Source organism: Mustela erminea, chromosome 1, assembly GCF_009829155.1.
Source record: "Mustela erminea isolate mMusErm1 chromosome 1, mMusErm1.Pri, whole genome shotgun sequence".
Taxonomy (NCBI): Eukaryota; Metazoa; Chordata; class Mammalia; order Carnivora; family Mustelidae; genus Mustela; species Mustela erminea.
This window is the reverse complement of record NC_045614.1, coordinates 218,301,794-218,323,240: the sequence shown is the minus strand read 5'-3', so window position 1 is coordinate 218,323,240 and position 21,447 is coordinate 218,301,794. Positions and strand designations below refer to the sequence as shown.

General features: G+C 53.1%; 1 protein-coding gene across 5 annotated transcripts in view; it reads right to left on the bottom strand.

Moving 5' to 3' along the window:
• The window catches only part of TRAPPC10 (trafficking protein particle complex 10), a 77,755-nt gene that overhangs the window by 5,328 nt on the left and 50,980 nt on the right, over positions 1-21,447 (bottom strand). For all 5 annotated transcript variants that reach the window (XM_032356517.1, XM_032356526.1, XM_032356536.1 and 2 more), the window contains 12 exons: positions 20,808-20,922; positions 19,964-20,040; positions 19,107-19,198; positions 16,812-16,952; positions 16,387-16,499; positions 13,176-13,690; positions 12,267-12,408; positions 11,073-11,231; positions 10,081-10,310; positions 4,059-4,159; positions 2,411-2,537; positions 1,625-1,795 (listed from right to left, as the gene is read on the bottom strand). In XM_032356517.1, coding sequence (XP_032212408.1) covers positions 1,625-1,795; positions 2,411-2,537; positions 4,059-4,159; positions 10,081-10,310; positions 11,073-11,231; positions 12,267-12,408; positions 13,176-13,690; positions 16,387-16,499; positions 16,812-16,952; positions 19,107-19,198; positions 19,964-20,040; positions 20,808-20,922 — 1,983 coding nt within the window. The remainder of the gene's footprint in view (positions 1-1,624; positions 1,796-2,410; positions 2,538-4,058; positions 4,160-10,080; positions 10,311-11,072; positions 11,232-12,266; positions 12,409-13,175; positions 13,691-16,386; positions 16,500-16,811; positions 16,953-19,106; positions 19,199-19,963; positions 20,041-20,807; positions 20,923-21,447) is intronic.

The following is a 21,447-nucleotide window of genomic DNA, read 5'->3' as shown; positions in this document are numbered from 1 at the left end:
AATGTTGGGGAGGCTGTGGCAGCTGGAGCCCTCGCATGTCACTTGTGGGCGTAAAGGGATGGCCCTTTGGGAAACAGAGCGGCACCTTCTCAAAAAGACCACTTGCTCTAAAACAGGACCGGGGGACGGTCGCACCATCCTGCCCGTGGACCTGCTGTCCTGAGGCAGACACCGCAAGGGGCTGAGCTGCGCGGCAGGTAGGTGACGTGACTCAGTAGCGCTTTCCTGAGAAAAGTGGTGTCTCTGTTTCCGGCCCTTGGAGATGATCAGTTTTCAAACGCTGACCTGTTTGCACTGCTCCAGAGAAATCTGAACCCGTGCTCGTGACCCGGAGAGGGAGCAGAGACACCGCAAGTGCGTGACCAAACACCATGGCAAGCAAACCAGAGGGCTCTCACGCAGACTCAGGCGCACGTGGGGTTTTACGTGGCGCTGCTGGGCACATGCGGAAAGGTGCGCGCGTGCTACAGAGAGAGAGACCACGCCGGCGAGGACGCGGACGCCGAAGGCCGATGGAGTGACGGAGCAGGAGGGTCAGCACAGCAACTCGGCTGGAAAGAGGCGCTGAAACACCGCTGGGATCAAGCGCTATGAACACGAGCACATCCTCGTGTGGTCTGACGGTTCCAGGAGTAGAGCCAAGGAAACACCACAAACCTGCGTCCTCAGGTTCTGATTGACGTGGCACAAAATCCTAGTCTCCAAAGACATGGAAACACACATGCGTTTCCCCACCCAGCTCAAGGCCACTCCAGCCCACATTGGACGCACGGGTTATAGGACAATCGTCAGGATGTGGAGGCAGTAGATTTTGATAATACTTTCTGTTTTTCTTTTTTTTTTCCTATTATTATTTATTTATTTGACAGAGATCACAAGTAGGCAGAGAAGCAGGTAGAGAGAGAGAGGAGGAAGCAGGCTCCCCTCTGAGCAGAGAGCCCGATGTGGGGCTCGATCCCAGGACCCTGGGATCATGACCTGAGCCGAAGGCAGAGGCTTAACCCACTGAGCCACCCAGGCACCCCATTTCTGTTTTTCTTTTATAAAGAAAGCCCCCTTAGGGCATGTGGGGGGCTCAGTGAGTGAAGCAGCTGCCCTTGGCTCAGGTCATGATCCCAGGGTCCTGGGACTGGGCCCGACATCAGGCTCCCGGCTCGGCGCGGAGCCCGCTTCCCTCCGCCCCTCACCCCGCTCATGCTCTCATCTGCTCTCAAATAAATAAAATCTTAAAAAAAAATAAAATAAAATAAAAAAATAAAAAGAAAGCATCTCAGTGATCCTAACAGCTAGGATCAAGAAGAAAGGACTCTAAGAAATAGCTCCAGAACGTTCTAATCGTGAGCAAGAGAAGAGGGAGCAGAGAACCCGAATCCTCACTCTTTACACTCATCTCGTGACCACCGGCGAGACTGCACGACGGCCAGACCCCTCGCTTGAGAACGACCCGGGTGTCTACGGTACAGCCAGCCAGCGACCGAGCTGCTCCAAAGGTCAACTAACCTCCTGGGCAGTTGCTTTCTTATACTGGAAGATTCTTCTCTGACTTGTGTAGATTAAAAGGAGTACGATGCCACCTTCCATGCTCCTGCCCCACACTCCCGCCAGAAAAGAATACGATACGTACAAAAAAATTTTCCACTTGAAATTCGTACGTGTACGGCTTTAAGGGGACCGAGAGCTGTCCTTCAGAAGCCGGGGAGAATCCAACGGAGAAGCGGCAGCGCAGAGAAGGGGGGGGCTCCCGTGCCCACAGCAGCTCCCACACGAAGAACACGGACTGCTTGCTGTGGATGGCCTGCGGAGACAGTCACCGGCGTGGCGTACACACACGCAGCCGCCCCGCCGCCCCGCCGGGTCCCGCCCGCCCGGCCCTGTGAAGTCGGCACCAGGCTGGTTGGAAGGGTTTTTAACCTTTCGGGGCACCTGGGCACACGTGACACATGAGTATTTGGAACAGGACGGTCAGCACCAGCCAGGCAGCCCGAACACGAGCAGGGCCCCTTTACAAAGCCACACCGACACAGAGGGTCTGTTCCCAGGACACGGACAGGTGTCTCGTCACAGGCGGGACAGGGGGACGGCATCCACACCATCAGCAGAAGCTCAAGAACGGGCCTGCAGTTACACAGGCCAGAGCGCAGGGCAGGACCGTCTGACTCCTGTGCAGGGACGAGCGTCCTTCAGTCTCCTAAGCCACCCCGCACGCCACTCTGTGCCCAGCATGAAACACAAACACGCACAGGGAGGCAACAAAGCTGGGTGTCCCCGCCCCTCGGGACGCGCGCGCTATTGGCTTGTCACCGGGGAGGCCATGCTTTCCTCAGACCCTCCTGGCCACTCGGGCGTCCCATGTGGACTCGCACCCCACGCTGTGCGGAGAGCTCTGCGCTCACCTCTGGACAAGGCTTACCTGCGGGCACTTGGCATTCAGAGGGACGAGCTGCAGGTCAGCACCGCAGCCGTGGTCCACAAGGTCACCATCCGACAGCTGAAAGTCAAGTTCCGACAAATTCTGGACACACACCTGAATGTACTTCCTAAAGCAGAAAAGCAGAAAAGCAGATTTTGAAACTTGACAACTGTATTAAATGTGCTTTGGTTAAAAAGACTCTCTCTGGGGAACCGAAAAGTGACCCAGCAACGTAAGACTAGTTGGTCTCACACGGGAAAGTGCCCCCCAAAACCGCACCGCCCCAGACAAGCTACTTCTGAGGAAAAATGGTTCAAAGGAGGGGCCGTTCCTGACCCAGTGCTAACACACGATCGTAGCTAGCTCGCGGTGCGTGAGGATGGACAGAGGGGCCAGTGCTCCTGGAGAGACCACACACAGGGCTGCCATCCATCCCTGTCACACAGGAAGAGTCTGAAAGAAAGCACCCCAGCTTCTGCTGAGAAGTGCCGGTGTCTCTAGCCACTGACGGGCGTGGTCCCTCCCCATAGCGGGAGTGCGCCAGGGTAACATTCGCTCTCAATTTCTGACAATCTAGTGACCCATTTTTGCAAATTTCAGCAACAGATGAACGTGAAAGGAGTTTTACAGGGAGAGGCCACACGCCACCCTGAGCCCAGGGTCGGCGCCCACCGTCACTGGCGGGGGGACAAGCAGATGCTGCCTCCCGAAGCTGACGGACGGAGCACGGGGCTCCCCTCAAAACCATCTGGTCCAAAGGCTGAGTCAGATTCTAGTGCGTGTGGCTTTGAGAGCCGTGAGAGCTTCTCAACAGGAAGCAGTCCTGCCCCCATGGGCGGTATCACCCGGCATCTCGAGGTGGATCTTTCGTTGTCACGATGGGCATGGGGAGAGAGGCACAAGATAGGGGAGTCAGGGGTGCTGCTGAGCACTACGGCGTGTGGGCCAGACTCTCAGGCCCACGAACGAGGAGTTCTCGGACCCACAGCATCCACGGTGCCGAGGCTGAAACCCGCCCCTCAGATATATCCAGCAGCCGGCAGAGGAACCAAGAAACATGAACCCCCAAGAACGCGACCAAATTCAGAATGCTGGGCCTTCTCTCTAGAGGACTGAACTGAGTTCCGCAGAGGGCCACCGGCTTGAGAAATGGGAAGACAGATGAAAAACAATGTCATCAGGGCGCCTGGTGGCTCAGTGGGTTAAGCTGCTGCCTTCGGCTCAGGTCATGATCCCGGGGTCCTGGGATCAAGTCCTGCATCGGGCTCTCTGCTCAGCAGGGAGCCTGCTTCCCCCTCTCTCTGCCTGCCTCTCTGCCTACTTGTGATCTCTCTCTGTCAAATAAATAAATAAAAATCTTTAAAAAGAAAAAGAGAAGAAAATGATCTCATCATCAAACGGGGACTTGGTTTGGATCCCACATCCTAAAAACCAATGGTGCATGGTCACTTCTGAGACTGCTGGGGACACCTGACTGTGGATGGGCTGCTGCGGAGCTGCAGAGAATTGCCAAGAACCCACATGAGCGGACCACAGTGTCAGGACGGGGAAGAAAGCCGGCTCAGCGTCCCCGAGGCCACGCTCTGAGCAGCAAAGTGTGCACGCGGGACAGCCCGGCCCAGAACTGGGGCCCAGAGCCCGCCTTTACCGTGTCCCGGCGGAGAGAAGCGAGTGCGTGGTCCGGAAGGGCACGCTGAAGGTCAGAGCGATGACAGTGGAGTAGATGGACCACGGGCAGTCGATGGACACCTGAGGAGAAACACAGGGACGCGCCTTCAGACCCCTGGCCCGGCCATGGCCGCCACCACACCGTCCACCCAGGCCAGCAGTGGCAGCCGACGTCCTGGATCGGGGGATGGCCTCACCACCTCTTCTTCAGGCCTCACCACCTCTTCTTCAGAAATCAAACCCCCGTGAGTCACGTGCATGAAGGAGAAACATCGAGCTATGTACACAGACAAGAAAAATCAACACGGAGCGGCCGGCTGGCCGTGAGACACAGCACAGTCTCGGCACCCACAGCCCCAGGACCCACTCGCGCATCCCACACCAACAGCTGGACGCCGGACATGTTCTCCGGCACTGCAGGAGGTGGGGACGAGGGGCCTTCCGCCATTCGGGCACGATGACATGAGCAGTGACTGACTACTGCAAGATTAAAGGAATTAGCCAGTCACGCCACACAACGGGTATGAAACAGAAAAGAAAAGGCATCCGGCTGTTGAAACGCTGCCGCAGTGAACAGGGCGTGCAGATCGCTTTTCAAGCAGCTGTTTTCATTTTCTTTAGGCAAATACCTAGTAGTGACACTGCTGGGTCCTAGGGCAGTTCTATAACGTTCCAAGGACGCTTCCATTCTGTTTTCCAGAGTGGCTGCCCAGTCTGCATTCCCGCCAATGGGGCACAAGGGTTCCCCTTTCTCCACATCCTCACCAACCTTAGTGATGTCCAACATCTGCACGTCGTCTCGGGAAAATACGCATGCGCTTTCATCAGACCATGGGGGATTCTGCTACTGAGTTAGAAAGTCCATTTTGTATTTTGGGTTTGAACACCCCATCAAATATATGATTTGCAAGTATCTTCTCCCATTCTGTAGGCTGGCTTTTCATTCTGTCTCCTCTGCTGTGCCAAAGCTTTTTAGGTTGACACAGTCTCAATAGTTCATTTTTGCTTTTGTTGCCAGATCCATAAAATCATTGCCAAGATCAGTATCAAGGAGCTTACCACGTAAGTCTTCTTCTAGGAGCTAGGGTTTCAGGTCTTACCTTCTAGCTTTGAATCCACTTTGAGTTAACTTTTTTTGAACAATTTAAGACAAGGGTCCAGCCTCACTCTTTCACATATGGCTGACCAATTTTCCCGGCACCATTTATTTGAAGACATTGTCCTTTCCCCATTACACCTTCCTGCGTCCTTTGTCTTAAATTAATTTATAGAATATACGTGGATTTATTTCTGGGCTCTGTATTCTGGCCCATTGGTCTGTGTATCTGCATTTATGCTGCTACCATAGCGTATGGACAACTACAACTTCGTAACACAGTCTGAAGTCCAGGAGCACAATGCCACCAGCTTTGTTCTGATTGTTTTGGGTATCTGGGGTCTTTTGTGGTTTCATACATGTTTGAGGATTATTTGTTCCATTTCTACAAAAAATGCCTTTGGAACTTTGGGATTACACTAAATCTATATTGCTGGGTAGTATGGACATCTGAACAATATTAAATCTTCCAGTCCCTGAGCACAGAACATCTTTCCATGGATTCGTGTCTTCCTCAATTCCCTTCATTAATGTCTTATAGTTTCCAATATGCACCTCTTTCACCACCTTGGTGAGATTCATTCCTAGGTATTTTATTATTTTCGACGCAATTATAAATGGAATTGTTTGATTTCTTTCCAACAGTTCATTATTAGTATATAAAAACACAACAGATTTCTCATACTTATTTTGTACTCCGCAACTTTACTGGATTTATTGATGAAGGTTTTCGATGCAGCAGTCTTTAGAATTTTATATACATATAATATTATGCCATCTGCAAATAGTGACCTTTTACTTCTTTCCTTCCAACTAGGATGACTTTTATTTCTTTTTCTTGCCCAACTGCTCCGGCAAGGACTTCTAGTGCTACGTTGAATAAAAGTGACCGAGTGGGCAACCTTTGTCTTGTTCCAGATCTTAGAGGAAAGGCTTTCAGCTTTTCACCATTAAGCATATTAGCTGTGGGCTTGTCATATATGACCTTTATTATGTTGAGGTACGTTCCCTACATATCCATTTTAATCTCCTTACTAGTAATCTGTTCAGATTTTCTATCTTGCCATGATTCACTCTTGGTTAAGTTGTACATTCCCCTGAATTTATCCACTTCTTCTAGGTTCAATTTGTTGGCCTGCAGTCATCTATGGTAGTCTCTTGTGGTCCTTTTTTACTTCTGTGGTGTTAACTGTAACATCTCTTTCACTTCTGATCGGAGTCCTCTCTCTTTATCTCGGTGAGTCTAGCAAAAGGTCTGTCAGTTTCATCTTTTCAAAGAACCGGCTCTTGGTTTCGCTGATCAAGTCTATTGTCTCTTCAGTCGAATTCATTTGTTTCTGCTGTAATGTTTATTTCCTTCCTTCTACAATCTTTGGGCTTCATTTGTTCTTCTTTTTCTAGTTCCTTAAGGTGTAAAATGAGGTTGTTTGAGACTCTCCCTCTTTCTTGAAGTAGGCCTGTATTGCTACGAATGTCCCTCTTAGAATGGCTTTTGCTGCATCTCATACATTTTGGTATGTTACACTTCCATTTTCATCTGCCTCAGGGTAGGCATGATTTCTCTTGATTTCTTATTTTGGCCAACCGATTGTTCAGTAGCATGTGGTTTAATCCCCACAAACCTGTGAATTTTCCAGTTTTCCTCATGTAATTAATCTCTAGTTTCCTATTGTTGGGCTCAGAAAAGATGCACGATGTGATTTCAACCCTCATAAACTTGTTAAGACTTGTTTCAGGGCACAATATACAATCTATCCTGGTGAAACGTTCCCTACACACTTGAAAAGAATGTACCTTCTGCTGCTTTTGGATGAATGTTCTGTAAATATCTGTTAAGTCCATCTGCTCTAATGTTTCACTTAAGGCCAGTGTTTCCTTATTGATTTTCTGTCGATGTCTGTCTGGATCCATTGATATAAATGGGGTATTAAATTCCTCTTATTGTACTGCTGTCTATTTCTCCCTTTAGGTCTGCTCATACTTCCTTTTCATATTTAGGTGTTCCTGTGTTGGCTACATAAATATCTGCAAATGTTCTACCTTGTGGGATTGACCTTGCTATCGTTATGTTACACTCTTGCCTCTTGTTACCGTCTTTGTTTCAAAGTCCCTCTTATCTGATAGAAGTGTAGCTGCTCCACGTTTCTTCTGGCTCCTTTAGGTTTTGGTTTCACTTTAGTCTGTGTGTGTCCTTGTGTCAAAAGTGCATCTCTTGTAAGCAGTATAGAGTCGAGTCTTGATTTTTTTATCCGTTCAACTACTCCTTGTCTTCTGATTACAGAACTTAGTCCACTTACATTTAAGTAATTACTGAGAGGGCATATGCTTGTTGCCATTTATGTTAATTGTTTTCTGACAGTTTTTAAATTTTTATTTCATTTATTTGACAGAGAGCATGCACAAGCAGGGAAGCAGCAGGCAGAGGGAGAAGCAGGCTCCCCACTGAGCAGGGAACCTGATGTGGGGCTCGATCCCAGGACCCTGGAATCTTGATCTAGCTGAAGGCAGACACTTAACCCACTGAGCCACCCAGGCGTCCCTTCTCACATTTCCTGTAGCTCCTCTCTGTTCCTTTCTTCTTCTTGCTTTCTTCTTCATGGTTTGATGACTTTCTCAGGTGGTATGCTTGTATTTCTTTATCTTTTGTAGGTCTGCCCCAGGTTTTTGCTTTGTGGCTAGCTACCATGAGGCTTACCTATAACAACTTATGTTTGTAACAGTCTGTTTTAAGTTGATAATAACTTAAAAGTTTCTAAAGCTCAACGTTTTTACTCTCCCTCACCACCCCCACTTGATGTTTGTTTTGACGTCCCACTGTACATTCTTTTATCCGTGTGTTAACTATTATAATCATAGTTATTTTTACTTCTTATGTCTTTTAACTTTCATCCTAGCTTTTTAAGTGCTTAACCCACTACTTTTACTCTATATTCAACTTTCCAGTGAGATTTATTCTTTCACACGTGCTCTTGTGACACCCCATCTTTTCAGCTTAAAGAAGAACATTCCTTGAAGGCCGTGTTAGTGGTGATGAACTCTTTGAGATTTTGTTTCTCCGGAAAACACTTTACGTCTTCACTTCCGAATGATCACTTGGCCGGGTAGCGTTATCTTGGTTAGAGGTTTTCCTTTCAGCACTGAGTACATCGCGCCACTCTCTCTGGCCTGCAGAGTTTCTGCTGAAAAACCCGCTGACGGACTTAGGGGATTTCCTTGTACGTAATAAGCTGTTGTTCTCTCGCTGCTGTTTTTTTAATCCTCCTTCCACGACCTACCCTACCCTCATCTGCTGCTTTTAAGATTCACTCCTGGTCCTCAATTTTTGACATGTAACTGTAAAGTGGCTTGGTGTGGGTCTCTCTGGGTTCCTCTTATTTGAAACTCTCTGGGCTTCTTGTGTCTGGATGTCTGTTTCCTTTTCCAGATTAGGGAAGTTTTCAGCCATTACTTCTTCAAGGAGATTTCTGACCTTTTCTCTCTGTCTTCTTCTTCTGGAAGCCCGGTGATCCAAGCATTAGTCTGTCTGATGCTGTCCTAGTAGTCTCTAAGCTATCTTTGCTTTTTTTATTCATTCTTTTTTCTTCTTGCTGCTCTAAGTTCCACTCCTTGGCTTTGAGCTGTCTGTTCCTTTCTTCTGCTGCATCCACGCTGTATCTCAGGCAGCTGTGCTCGGTGACTTGGATCTGGTCATCCACGCTGTATCTCAGGCAGCTGTGCTCGGTGACTTGGATCTGGTCATCCACGCTGTATCTCAGGCAGCTGTGCTCGGTGACTTGGATCTGGTCATCCACGCTGTATCTCAGGCAGCTGTGCTCGGTGACTTGGATCTGGTACAGTCTTCTACTTCCCACCTCCTTGCTGAAGTTCTGTGTTCGTCCATTTTTCTCCCATTTGGTGAGCATCTTCATGAGCATGACTTTGAACTCCTTTTCAGGTAACTGCTTAGCTCCATTTCCTTAGGATTTTTTTTCCCTGAGGTTTTAGCTTGATCTTCATTCCTGGAACATGTATCTCTGCTTCTTCATCCTGATGGACTCTCTGTGTCTACACAGCAGACGGCACAACTGCTGCCCCTGGTCTGAAAGGAGCAGCCTGGTGTGGGAGATGAGCCTCACCATTCACTCCTGTCCCGGGTGTTGGCTCTTGCTCCAAACCTTTGTGCTGTCAGGACTTGTTGAAATTTTAATCCCTTCTAGCAACTAAGGGGTGTGCCAAGACTTGTCATTGTCCTGGAGGGGAGGATCCCAGCCCCTAGATTCACAATGACTGGAAGCCAAACACACAGGCAGCAGCTTTTTAAAGTGCAAATATGTACAGTTCTGTGGGACCATGAGTGTACCGTTCTACCTTTGGGTGAAAAGGCTCTCAGAACTGGCATTTGTGTTACAAGACATGGACAAAGCTGAAGAACTACAATGGTAGTGACACATTCCTTGAGCTGAGGACTGTGGCTCTGGGACCGAAGTCACGATCTCTCAAATAACTGTCAATAAACACCAACATCAAAGCATAAAAATGACAGCGCTTCCTCTTTGCCAAGCTGTAACGTTTCAGTGGACAGAAACTGAAGCACACGGACACAGAAGTCACACTAGCCTATGTACCAAGACAAAGGGACTACAGACCCAAACTGACTTCCCCATTCTAGGCAAACATCCTATCTCCTACAATAAACTATCCTGCCTTCTTGAGTTGGTGTAGAAAACTTAGAACCTGGCCTGTCTTTGTCCTTGCAAGCGTACCCTTTATCTAAGAAGGGGGATTCAAAGAGACACATGCCAAACCCAGCAAGGGGATACGGAGTCAGGAACGGGAAACCTGCCACTTGAACACAAGGCATCTCTCGGAACAAGCACAACCGGCAAAGGCCGCAAGCACAGGCGGCGCCCTCCTGGCCCCTTCTTACTTTGTGGTCCGTGGTAGCCATGCAGTGGCCAGCTCTGTGTGTGTCCTTATGCTTCCTGTGGGGCTCTGTCGTCCCCAGCGTGCTGCTCTCTCCTCCGGTTACTGGAGCAGAAGGTAAAGACAGAACTTCCAGTTCAAATTCAATCATGTGGTACGCAGGAGCAGCGGGCAGACTGATGCTGGTGACCTTGTCAGACGACTGGACCCGGAGCAACACATCAGAAGCCTTTTCTAGGAAAGAGAGAAAAAGTCACTTCTAACCCGCTCCGTGTGGGTCCCTGCTCCTCGTCCTTCCGGCAGTGACAGGCCCGGCAGAGCTGTTCCCGCCCAACTCCCACTGCTCCCCCGCACCGGCAAGAGCGTATCCAGGAAGGATGAAGGGGGGCGGGCAGAGGTCGGAAAACGAGGAACAAAACCCTCTCAGACACTGATACCACATAAGCCGGCGGCCTGGAGACCAGAAACGGTCACTAAGTCTGACGACAGAAAAGGGACACTTTCCGTGTGGCCCGCCACGTGCTGTGTGTTTCCCTGCACGACATGGTCCCGATCCATTCCCCGAGCGGACCGGCTCCCACCCAGAAGGGGAGCAGCACCCTTCCCTCTCCATCCCGCATGCCTGGGGACCAGGGGAGACGGGGCTCTTCTAGGGCTTCTGGCCAGCACCTAAAAAGGATGATTCGTTTCCACTTTTGGTGATGGGGATTGGGGAGGAAGCAGGTGGCAAGGCACCGTCCTGGAGCAGGGGCCAGTCCGTGATGCTGCATTACAAGCCCTCAGTAAGGTCAGCCCCGCCTGGCCTCCAGGCCTCCACCAGCTCTTCGTCCCAGATACGATGGCCCGCCCAGGGTCAGGCTCCCAGCCCAGCGACAGGCAGGACATGGCCATGAAAGAGCCGCAGGGCGAGGCGGTCCTCAGGCACCACCCGAGAGCAGGGCCGCCTCACACCCTCAGGGCGCGAGTCTGCCTTCGCTGGGGCGACAGCCGCCTCACCTCTTGTGTTGGAGTAGATCACGGCTCTGTTCTCCGCGTGACACAGGATGAGCATGGCTTCTGCGTTGCTCAGCTGGAGGCTGTCGCCGTTTTTTACGGTATAATGGCCCGTAGTGACAGTGAACTTGACCTTCTGAGGAATACCAGCCAAGAGGCTATCTGAAGGGAAGAAGACGGCAGTCAGCGTCACCGTGTCAGCGTCACCGTCAGTCGGCGGCGGCCTCGGGTGAGGTCACAAGGGCGCTCTGCCGCTCGTCACAGCAGACCTGTCCCCTGTAAACAGTCCACAGTTCGCTCCCAGTTCCCCCACCAGGCTTGCTTTTCATCTCAGTCACACGGACGCGGAGTTGTGGGGGCGCCTGCTGGGAACGAGAGGCCCCGAGTCTTATCGGCACCGAAGAGAGACTTGGGGTTCCCGGGGGCAGGCATGTCTCTGAATTCACCCGCCGATACGTCAGGGAGGGAGAAGCAGACAAAGAACACGGAAGAACAGACTAACGGAATCCCATGTACTGTCCGTGCTATTCCGAACTGCTTCCAGCCTTGTCAGGTTAGGCCTTCCGGACCTTTGGTTCAGAAACCACCGGGCGGATGGGGTGGCTACTGCCTTCCCCCAGACGGGAACGAGGGGCGGAGATGGGCTGAGCTGCCAAGAGTCCCGCACCAGGACAAGCAGAAGCAAGGCGGCGAGAGATGGGAACCCAGGAGGAGGGGCAGACAGGTGAGGGACGGGGAAGCACAAGCGGGAACGGAGTGAGGGACCGCGCACGGCCAGTCCCCGGTCTGGCTCGGGGCGTCCCAGGCCCTCGAGCAGCGGTGCCCGGCTCCTCTCATGAGCGGTCCCGACAGAACCGTCCGAAAGGCTGTCCGGCATCTGAGGGCCTTTCCCAGTAGCCGTAGGAGACTTCTACAATCAGAACAGTATGGACCATGGAGAGATGAGCTAGAAATAAAGTGCTTTCCTTGAATTTCTTCTCGAATGGAAGAAACGAGCCAAATAAATACATCCCACTCGGCCCGAGAGACCGAGAGACTCACTCACTAGTGTCTGACACGTCAAGTGCCACGTGAGGTTCACTAATCTGCTTACACCAACTCCTCCCGATTTTCGGACTTGACCCGAGGACAGCGGCTCTGGACGGGGCTGGCCCGTGCGGGGGGCGCACACCCGGCCGGGCCCCACGGCGCACTCACCGGCCAGCGGCTCCACGTGCAGCTGCGGCTCCTGCGAGTACACGTCGTACTGCACCAGCGGGTAGAGGTGCGGCAGCACGAACCACACCGGGCCCACCGAGGCGCACAGCTGCCGCAGCGTATATGTCCCGGGCTCCTTGGCCTAGGGTCAAAATCGCATGTTGCGACGGTCAGCCCCCGCCCTTGTGACGCGCTTCCCAGGGGAGGCTGCGCCCCCGTCTCTGGGCAACGCCCGCTGCTCTCTCCCTCTCCTGCCTACCCTGCGGCGCTGGGCCCCCACCTCGGCGCGTGGGCTGTCCCCCAGCGCCCTCCGAGTCTCTCGCGGGGGTCTTCTCAGTAACGGATGCTTAAACCTACCTTTCTGCTTCCAAGAACGTGTTTTCAATTTCATACACGTCACCTCTGGCACTGTTTTCTGCAAAGCGTCTCACGGGACCTTCAGCACGGGCTCTGAGCCCTGCACCGAGCCTCGGCCACCGCGCCCGTGACCGCAGCCGAGCCCTCCTCGGTCAGCGGGACTCACAGGGCGCGCTGAGGGGAGGCGGGTATCAGAGCGGGCCCCGAGCCGCTGTTCCGACATCCATGTGGCCCACGAAAGGAAAGCCGAGTGAAACACAGAACTGGGCCACCTCCTCTAAAGGGTCATTTCAACAAATGAGGGTATATTTTAGTACGGAAGAAAAAAAGTCTAAGTCCAGTGAGAGCAAAAATAATTACCCATGTTAAGAACTTCTTTCAAAATCTATGAGCTGTCATAACACCGCGTTAAGCGTCAAGGATTTCGTAAAATCTCAGCGTATTTGTCCTTGAGGATATATGCAAAAGCCAAGGTAAGGCCCAGCGCCAACAGCTCTGGTGAGCTCGAGACCCTTCCTGAGCATCTTCAAAGTCGCCCGTGCCCCCACGTACCTGCGTCCTGAACGTTATCCTGTTGGGCCCCGGCTCCAGGGTCACGTCACTACATTTGAGCACGTGGGCCCCGTCCTCCAGAGCCACGCCTGAGGGTGTCTCCAGAGAGGTGCTGCTCTCCTGCCTTCTCAGCAGCATGTGGACATTTTTGCATATGATCCCTGTCGTGTTCAAGGAGTTGTCAGAGGGACTCCTCTCGAACATCTCGTACAGCTCCAGTGCTGGCAAGTTGTTCTGGGCGGCGGGGAGGGGCGAGGTCTCCGCTGGAAAGGTAATGACCCCGTTGGCCGTCTTGTGCTCGGTGAGCCATCCGGCCGCCTTCCGGTAGTAGTTGTTCTCGATGCTGAAGTGGACGCTGATGGCGATCTGCTCCACGCGGACGGGGATGGGCATCTGGCTGCACAAGGTTATGTCCACGGAGAGAACGCCGCCCACGTGGACCACAGCGTTGGATGGGGTAAAATGCAGATCTCGCAGGTGTGCGAAACAATGCAGAGGGAGTATGATCTTCTGACCTGCAAACGCACATCACCACGAGTTACTCGCCACGGCTCGCTCTAGACTGCCTCCAGCCGGCAGGGCCTTGGTCTGCCCGGGGACCTGCTGGAGCACAGAGCACGCCCAACACGACAGGCCAACGGGCCGAGCTAGTCCAAAGAGACGGATGCAAACCTCAACCCACAGCATCTTCACACACCAGAACGCGCTACCTGGTCAAAGGTAGAACATAACCTCGATCTTAAAGAGGCCCCAGAAATCCCAATGTCTGAAGAGATTCAGCTATGCTCTGTTCTGGCAAACCTAAGAGAAAACCAGTCCATTAAGACCTGAATTCCAAATCCACACTTGTCAACAGTCCGATCCGTGGAGCCGCTTCAGAGAATCCCACCCGCTTCCCAGCTACATAAAGAAATTACCAAGTACGGGTGTCTACGCTCCCCCTGTATCCGGAAATCAAGCCAGGTGCGCAACAGCCTATGAAGTGAGCCAATGAAGTGGGGAGCCCTGCCTCCCGGACCCCAAGCCTCACAGCCCTCTCTGGCCTCCCTTCTGTAAGCACCCGGCTTGCTGAGATCCACAAGGCTGCCAGACTGGTCGGCATGTCTGAGCATGAATCTACTAAAGGCAGGACTCGCAGAGACCAGCGTGGACGCAGACGTCACAGAGTATCTTATTCGTACGGACACCTTGAGGGACGCGGCAGGAGAAGCACGTGTGCCCAGGCTCACACACACGTCACATAAAGCAGACACGGCCCACGGCTCTACCGACGACCACTGGGGCACATTTAAGAATCTAAAAAGACCAGCCAGTGCCATCTGCTCCTAAGAAGACCACGCAGACAGCTAGGCATGAGGGCGCAACACCCCCATGGTCAGTGACCCCTGCTACCTAAGGCCATGTCTTCGGAAGCCCTGGATGGCAGGGAGTCAGCGACTCCCAGGGGCCGTGCTGGGGAAGTGAGTGTCTCAGCCTCCAGTGTGCCAGTGTGCGCAGCCGCTCCTCTGGGAGACGCCTGGGCAGGAGGAGTTTGTGTCTTTATCCAAGGAGATAGCAGAGCACCCCCTCTCCATCTCCTCCCGGCACTCCCCAGCCCACGCCCAGCCCATGTCTGTCTCTGTCTGTTTTACGGCCACGTCAGGGCAAGTAAGGAGGGGACGCAGTGTCAGAAACCAACTATGCCGGCACCTTGACCTTGGACGTCCAGCCTCTGGAGCCGGGAGCAGTCACGCTGTTGTTCAAGCACCCAGTCCGTGGCACCCTGTGGCAGCAGCCCGAGGGGACCGAGGCAGGAACGACTTTGAACAGGCACTCTTCGGGACAAACGGAACACGAGGAGCTGAATGTCACATAAACTGAGCTCCCCACGTAGCACCATCTACGAAATAAACCTGCCAAATCATTAGCCCAAACCTGGGCCACTCAGACCTACCTTCCCCAGGGGGATGTTCCTATGAGGAGACAGTCAACCAAATCCAGAAGGCGGGAAGGTCTACGAGCTAACTGGCCCGATGGCTCTGGTAGTCAGCATCTGACAACCCAGACATCACACAGCTGAATGGATAAGCAGCGAGGGGTCCGTCCACACAACGGACCGATGCTCAGCCACAAAGACGAATGAAGCACTGACCCAGGGCTCGACACGGTGAATCTCGACACCACGATGCTCGGTGACAGAGCAGGTCACAAAGGACCACTACGGTATGGGTTCCACCTACACGAGACAGATGGAAGGTGCCAGGGGCTGGCGGGGGCGGCGGCAGGAGGAACGCTGGTAAGAAATAAGTATGGGGCTTCTTTTGGCAGGGATAAGAATGTTCTAGAATTGACTATAGAGTGATGGCTACTCATACGTATGTGAATATACTAAAAGCCACTGAACTATACACTGCAAATGGGAGACTCCTACTCAATAAAGCTGGTATGTGAGAAAATGAAACAGAGATGGGAAGAAGTGTTCTAAGTTACAAGAGAACCGAGGTAACACTCGGAGGCGGCATGTGGTCCCAGACCGGCCTCCAGCAAACGTAGTTCACAGACACATTTTTTGAGTCGCTGAGGGAGACTGGAAGATAGGCCACTAGCAGCTCAAGCGAGAACCCTGTTCTCTGGGGTCTGGGGGCGCCCCTGGCGTCAAAAGGCCATGCAAGACGGCCCCAGGGTGGCGTGTGACACGCGGTGTGGGTCACGGAAAGCCCAGTAGCAAGACAGCAGATGCAGGTTTGGTGCAGCGCGGTGCGGCGCGGCACGGCGCGGTGCAGTCGAGCCGGTGAGCCAGCAGCACGCCCCGGGTCAGCGCTTCCAGCTTCCCAGAGCATCAGGAATTTCACAACAAGAAGTTTAAACCTCACTCGGACCTGGGCAGTCAGCTGGTAAAGCAGAGTCTCTCTCAGAAGGACAAGGGATAGATCCCATGGGCTCTCACTCCTACGTGGAATTTAAGAAACAAAACAAAGGAACAAACAAAACAACAGGTTTCTAAGTACAAAACAAAGCGGTGGCTGCAGAGGGGCGGTGGGGGGGAGGAGACGAGTGCACCCGTCATGGGGAGAGGGTGGCAGTGAGCACTGAGCCCCGTGGAGAGGTCCGGACTCACCGTGTGCCTGAAACTAACAGAACACTGCACGAGAACTAGATTTCAACATAAACAAACAAACAAAAATTAAAAAAAAAGAAGGTTCTTAGCAGCCCTCCGAAGAGCAAGTCTGACCTGTGCTGCCTGTCTGGCGGCTGGCAAAGCTGAGTATCTCTTGGCAGAAGTATTTCCGCTCCTCCTCCGTCAGGTGGCGGTCACTGGCCAAAAGGCTACTGGTCTGAAGGTAGCTGGGTGGGGAGTCAAGGGGTCTGGCAAAACGACCCCACCCTGAGTAGCGCCGGGCGCCTGCGGCTTCACGGTCCCCAGGGCCTCCAGGGGCAGCCCGGGGGGGACTCTCCCTTCTGTCTCAGTTATTAGGAACTCAGAAAGAGGCCGGACATGTGGACGAGGCACCTCACTTCCACATGACACGGGACATCAGCGCAAGGCAGGCTTTCCCCCTCTGAGGTGCTTACTGAACACTTCCCGTGGGTGCCGCTGCCTAGGACAGACAGACAGCACATCTCCCACCGCACGGCAACGCCACACTTAAAGGATACTTCTCAGTCTGTCCGAGATGCTTCTGACATTCGGCGAGCTGCTTCCTTGTGTGCGTGATCGGGAGAGCCCAGCCCTCGGCCAGGTAATTTTTCAGTGCTCCTTGAAGATAGATTTCCGCCTTCTGTGGAGACTTCTTCCTCCTTGCAAATCGACAAACAGAAGCTTTCGTCACGGTTCATGGTCACCACCACCGGCCCGCCACCTTCTACATGCGCACGCCACGCCACCGCGCCATCCCGGTCCGTCCCTGACGCTCCCAGGGGAGGGGTGAGCAAGCGGACCCACAGCCGGGCTCGTGCTTGGCCCGCACGGCGCGCCCGACATCCTACACTCGCCGCAGAGCTTCCACGGGGAATCTCAGCAGGAGGAAGTAAGGAATCTCAGCAGGAGGAAGTAAAGGCCACAGCTCAGTATTTCGAGCTGAACCACAAGAACGCTAAGGGCAGAGCGAGGTGGGGCCTGTGCACAGGGACAGAGCCCGTCAGCCAGGGGAGCCTGAAGTCCGCACCCGGTGCCGCAGAGCGCAGTCCGGACGGCGGCCCGACTGCGAGTGAAGCTGGGAACGACTCGGAAACCCAGGCCAGCAGCCCTGAGCGGCCTTCAGAGCGTTCCAGAAAACCACGAAGAGTTTAAAGAGCCACACCCAGCACCCAAGAGAGGACCTTGCAGTCCCCATTTTGACCTTCAAACCGTCCAGAACAAAACCAAGTTTAAAGCACAACTGAGGACAGCCGGCCGAAGCCTCAGGGACGCGCGGGACCTGTGCCCCCCGCGGGGCCTCCACTGAGCACGTGGACAGGGGCCGACACCGAGCCAGTGCTCGCCCCTTCCGGGCTCCCTGTGGGGACACCCCTCTGTGCTCTGCGCCACTCTGAGAGACGAGAGCTCTACGCGCCCGCGTTTCAAAGGGGTCAGAAGCTTCGATTCTTCTTGTTACTGTCTGTGGCCGAAGACTCTCACGTTCCAGAGCAGGGGCCCTACAGGCCGTCCCTCAGCCCCCCGGCGAGTCAAGCCGGAACCAGGACCCGAGGCTCCGATGACCACGCCAGTGCCATCCCCCGGGGCTCCCGGGCTCAGAACGCATGGCCGTCCACACGGGCTCAGCTCCCAGTAGCAGCGGACGCGGCCCTCTGCCCCACGCACTGAACACACCTCCGCTTCCCCACATGGACACTCCGCTGCGCCAGTCCGAGCCCTGACTGCCCATCCCCGGGCGTGTGACTGGCCAGCTGCCCCAACCACGTCTGGAAACCAGCAAGTTCACTCAGATGCTCCCGAATCCCTCCGCATCTGCTTGTATCAGTTAAAGTCGTCTTCTGGTCTCCGCTGATAAAATTACTTTAATTACAGATGTCAAGATAGCATCTCAAGTACACACTTCAGATGACTTAAACTTATCTTTTCCCTTCGAATTTCTATTCCTTTCCAGGGTTCTGAATGGCAATCACACTGCCAGCCAGGCTTTCTTCCCTTCGTAGGCTGACTTTATCAAACCCGTGAGAAAAACGCTAAGTTCTGAGTCTTCTCTCCAGCCCCCAGCCCCAAAGCTGGGGCGAGCGGGGGGACGTTCGCAGCATGTGCACACCATCGCCCCCTCGGCCCAGAGCAGCCCACTCGTGCGCACAGAACACACGCAGGGACTGTAACCTCTGACCTCCAGGCTTTCCATCTGCCCATGAGGCAAGTGACACGAACCAGAGAAAATGCTACAGGAGAGACAATTTCAGAATCCGCATCCCGATCTCTGCCGCTGGATGAAAGCTCCCATTTCCTCCCAATCCTCTCACTAAATAAAACTACAGTATTAGCTGTCATGGATGCTTGAACACCACCTGCATATAGAAGTTCGTTACAGTGGGGGCGCCTGGGTGGCTCCGTGGGTCAAGCCTCTGCCTTCGGCTCAGTTCATGATCCCAGGGTCCTGGGATCGAGCCCCGCATCGGGCTCTCTGCTCGGCGGGGAACCTGCTTCCTCCTCTCTCTGCCTGCCTCTCTGTCTACCTGTGATCTCCGTCAAATAAGTAAATAGTATCTTTTAAAAAAGTACGTTACATTAGTTTAATTAAATAAAAGAAACACAAAGATCAGTGACAGATATTAAGGGTAACAAGGTGACAATCTCTCCATCTGGTTTTCAGGAGAAATGGAGAAACAAAGCTGACGCCGATGGGCTGACAGGTCCCCCATTTTTCGTTCTACACATCGATGAACCTTCATAGTAACCCCACACGACAGACCCTCTCGTACTGCACACGGACACGTCTGAAACTCCAAGCAGCGTGCATGGTCACTTACATGTAAAACTCGGCCAGGTCCTTCCCGACGAGCCTGGCGGAGCGGGTCCTCCCGACGCTCGTGTGCATCTCGATGGCGGCGTGGGACAGGTCCTGCGGGAAAGGAGACGCCCGCGTCAGCCCGAACTTCACCACCGGCCAGATCTGACACTGACCCACCGATGCTGAAGCAGAAGACCTTGTTCTCAACATTACTATTCACCTCGCATCTGCGTTCGTGTTTTTACGGACCGTGTGGTTTATACAAAGTCGTTCACGTGCACATAAATTACGAAGTGTCGAAAGAACTGAAACACAAATTCGGCGGGCGAGAGTATTTAACTTCTCAAGGTACTTTCCGAACGTGGGCAACATTTTTACAATTTTTCTCACGTTTTGGGTAACAGGGACAAAAATGCTCTGTCAACGGCTCCCAGACTCCCCGTGTGTCAGGAGTGTGGCCGGCCCACCCAGCTCCTGCCCCACTGTGCTTCCCACGGGCTCTCCGAATTGAAATCTTTTAAAAATCAAGCACAACACCTCGGTTTGAGTCTAAAGCATTTTTTTGGTACATAGAAACCCATTATCATTCCCTATAATATCTATTTTACTGAATGAGCAATGCCACTTTGAATAAAATTATAAATATCCAAAGATGCTCTTAGGCCTACTTATGGCACCAGGATACTAACGAGCGTTTCACGAACAACAAGTATCCCGGTGTCACCTGCGGGTCCCTTGGGCACCTCAGAGAAACATAAAGGCCAGTAGCAGGTGGTCCCCAATACCATCCCGTTCCCTAGCCCAAGGCCACGTCACAGCGGAGTCTTCGAGAGGCCGCATTGTGCCGGGTAGACAGGCACCGTCCATAATACTTACTAAGTAGTGCTTTTCAAAAGCTTCTACCGATGACAACGCTTCTTTGAGTTTCTTGTAAGGACTCTGAGCTGTGTTGGCTTGAACAAAAAGAAGAGTCTATTCAGCCTCTGTGTGAGGTCACGAGTTCACATTCACCCTCTAATGCCACAGCTCGGGGGTTCGCTACTGCCTGGGAAGTCACCAACAGCCACGCACCTGGACCCACGCCACTACATCTGTGCTTGTCCGAGGAGGACAGCCACGACAGACTCTCAACCCTGTGTGTAGGATTTCATTCTCGAGGGAGACTAGAGTTCCTAATTCCATCACTTCTGCAACAATCACATGTGTCTCAGGCCGGAGCCCAGCAATGAGCGTCACACGTCCGCCTGTGCTCGGGGCCGCAGCGCGGCTCTGCCTCCGTCTCACTCCTGCCACTCGGTTTACACCTGTGAGAATCGGCAAGGCTCCTTCCACAGGGCTCTCTGACCTATGAGTCGCTTATGGGGTAAAAGGATTTGTCTGACCACGCTGCTCCGGAACTAGATCCCCTGGGATTCAGAGGGACATGGGTGTGCCTTGACGGCACACAGGCCGCGGAAAGCCATGATGGGCTTGTGGAAGCCTGTGACAAACCCAGCAGCAGTTTTAAAACTGCTTCCAATTTCTTAAACTATGTCTAACATTTCTTACGTTAGTAAAAGGTAAATAACATCTTACACATTCATGTGGTCAGCAAACAAGGAGTGTAATTTCCCAAGGCGGGGGGCGAGTTCATGGTTAGAACTTGAATTAAACGAGCCCGACGCAACGGACACTCCAATTCCTCGCCTCTCCCACTGCACAGACACACATCAGAACGTACCTGTTTCGGGTCGCTCAGCTCCCAAACCTGCCAAAAGATCAACAATCCTGTTGAGGTCCTCTGAGTTAGGGCCTTCCTCTGACACAAGGCCACACAGGTAGCCCAAGGACTTTAGCTGTGGAGATAAACCCACAATTTCAAGTAACTGGCAACAGCAGTCAGCAGAGAGTTTTTGAATCTGAACATAAAAGTAAAAATCCAAATAAATTCTAGAAGAAACCTAGCCTTCCGATCTGAGTAATTCTCACCTGCACACAAAAACACATCTCATGGGGACCATTTCACCCTCACGCGGCCCGCGCAGCAATTCCGAGTGTCCGGGGGCTGCTGGTCTCGGCTTACGCAGCTCACCTGCCTGCTCAGTCCCAGGCTTTCGAGGCCCCCTGCCCAGTCTGCACCCCACGACCTGACACGGCGGGGCATCTGCTGCACACACCGGGTGACCGTCTGTCCCTCAGGCAGAAGCCACTTTCATACCTACATGACGCTTCCCAAGACCCCTTCTCTGATCCCCCCCCCACCAGCTCCCGCCCCAATTCCTGGCACAGAACGTCTTTGGCACAAACGGGGCAAGTGCTGGGTGCCCGCTGAAGAGGGACATTGGCCGGGAGCCATCCTGGGCCTCCCGACTACGAGACCA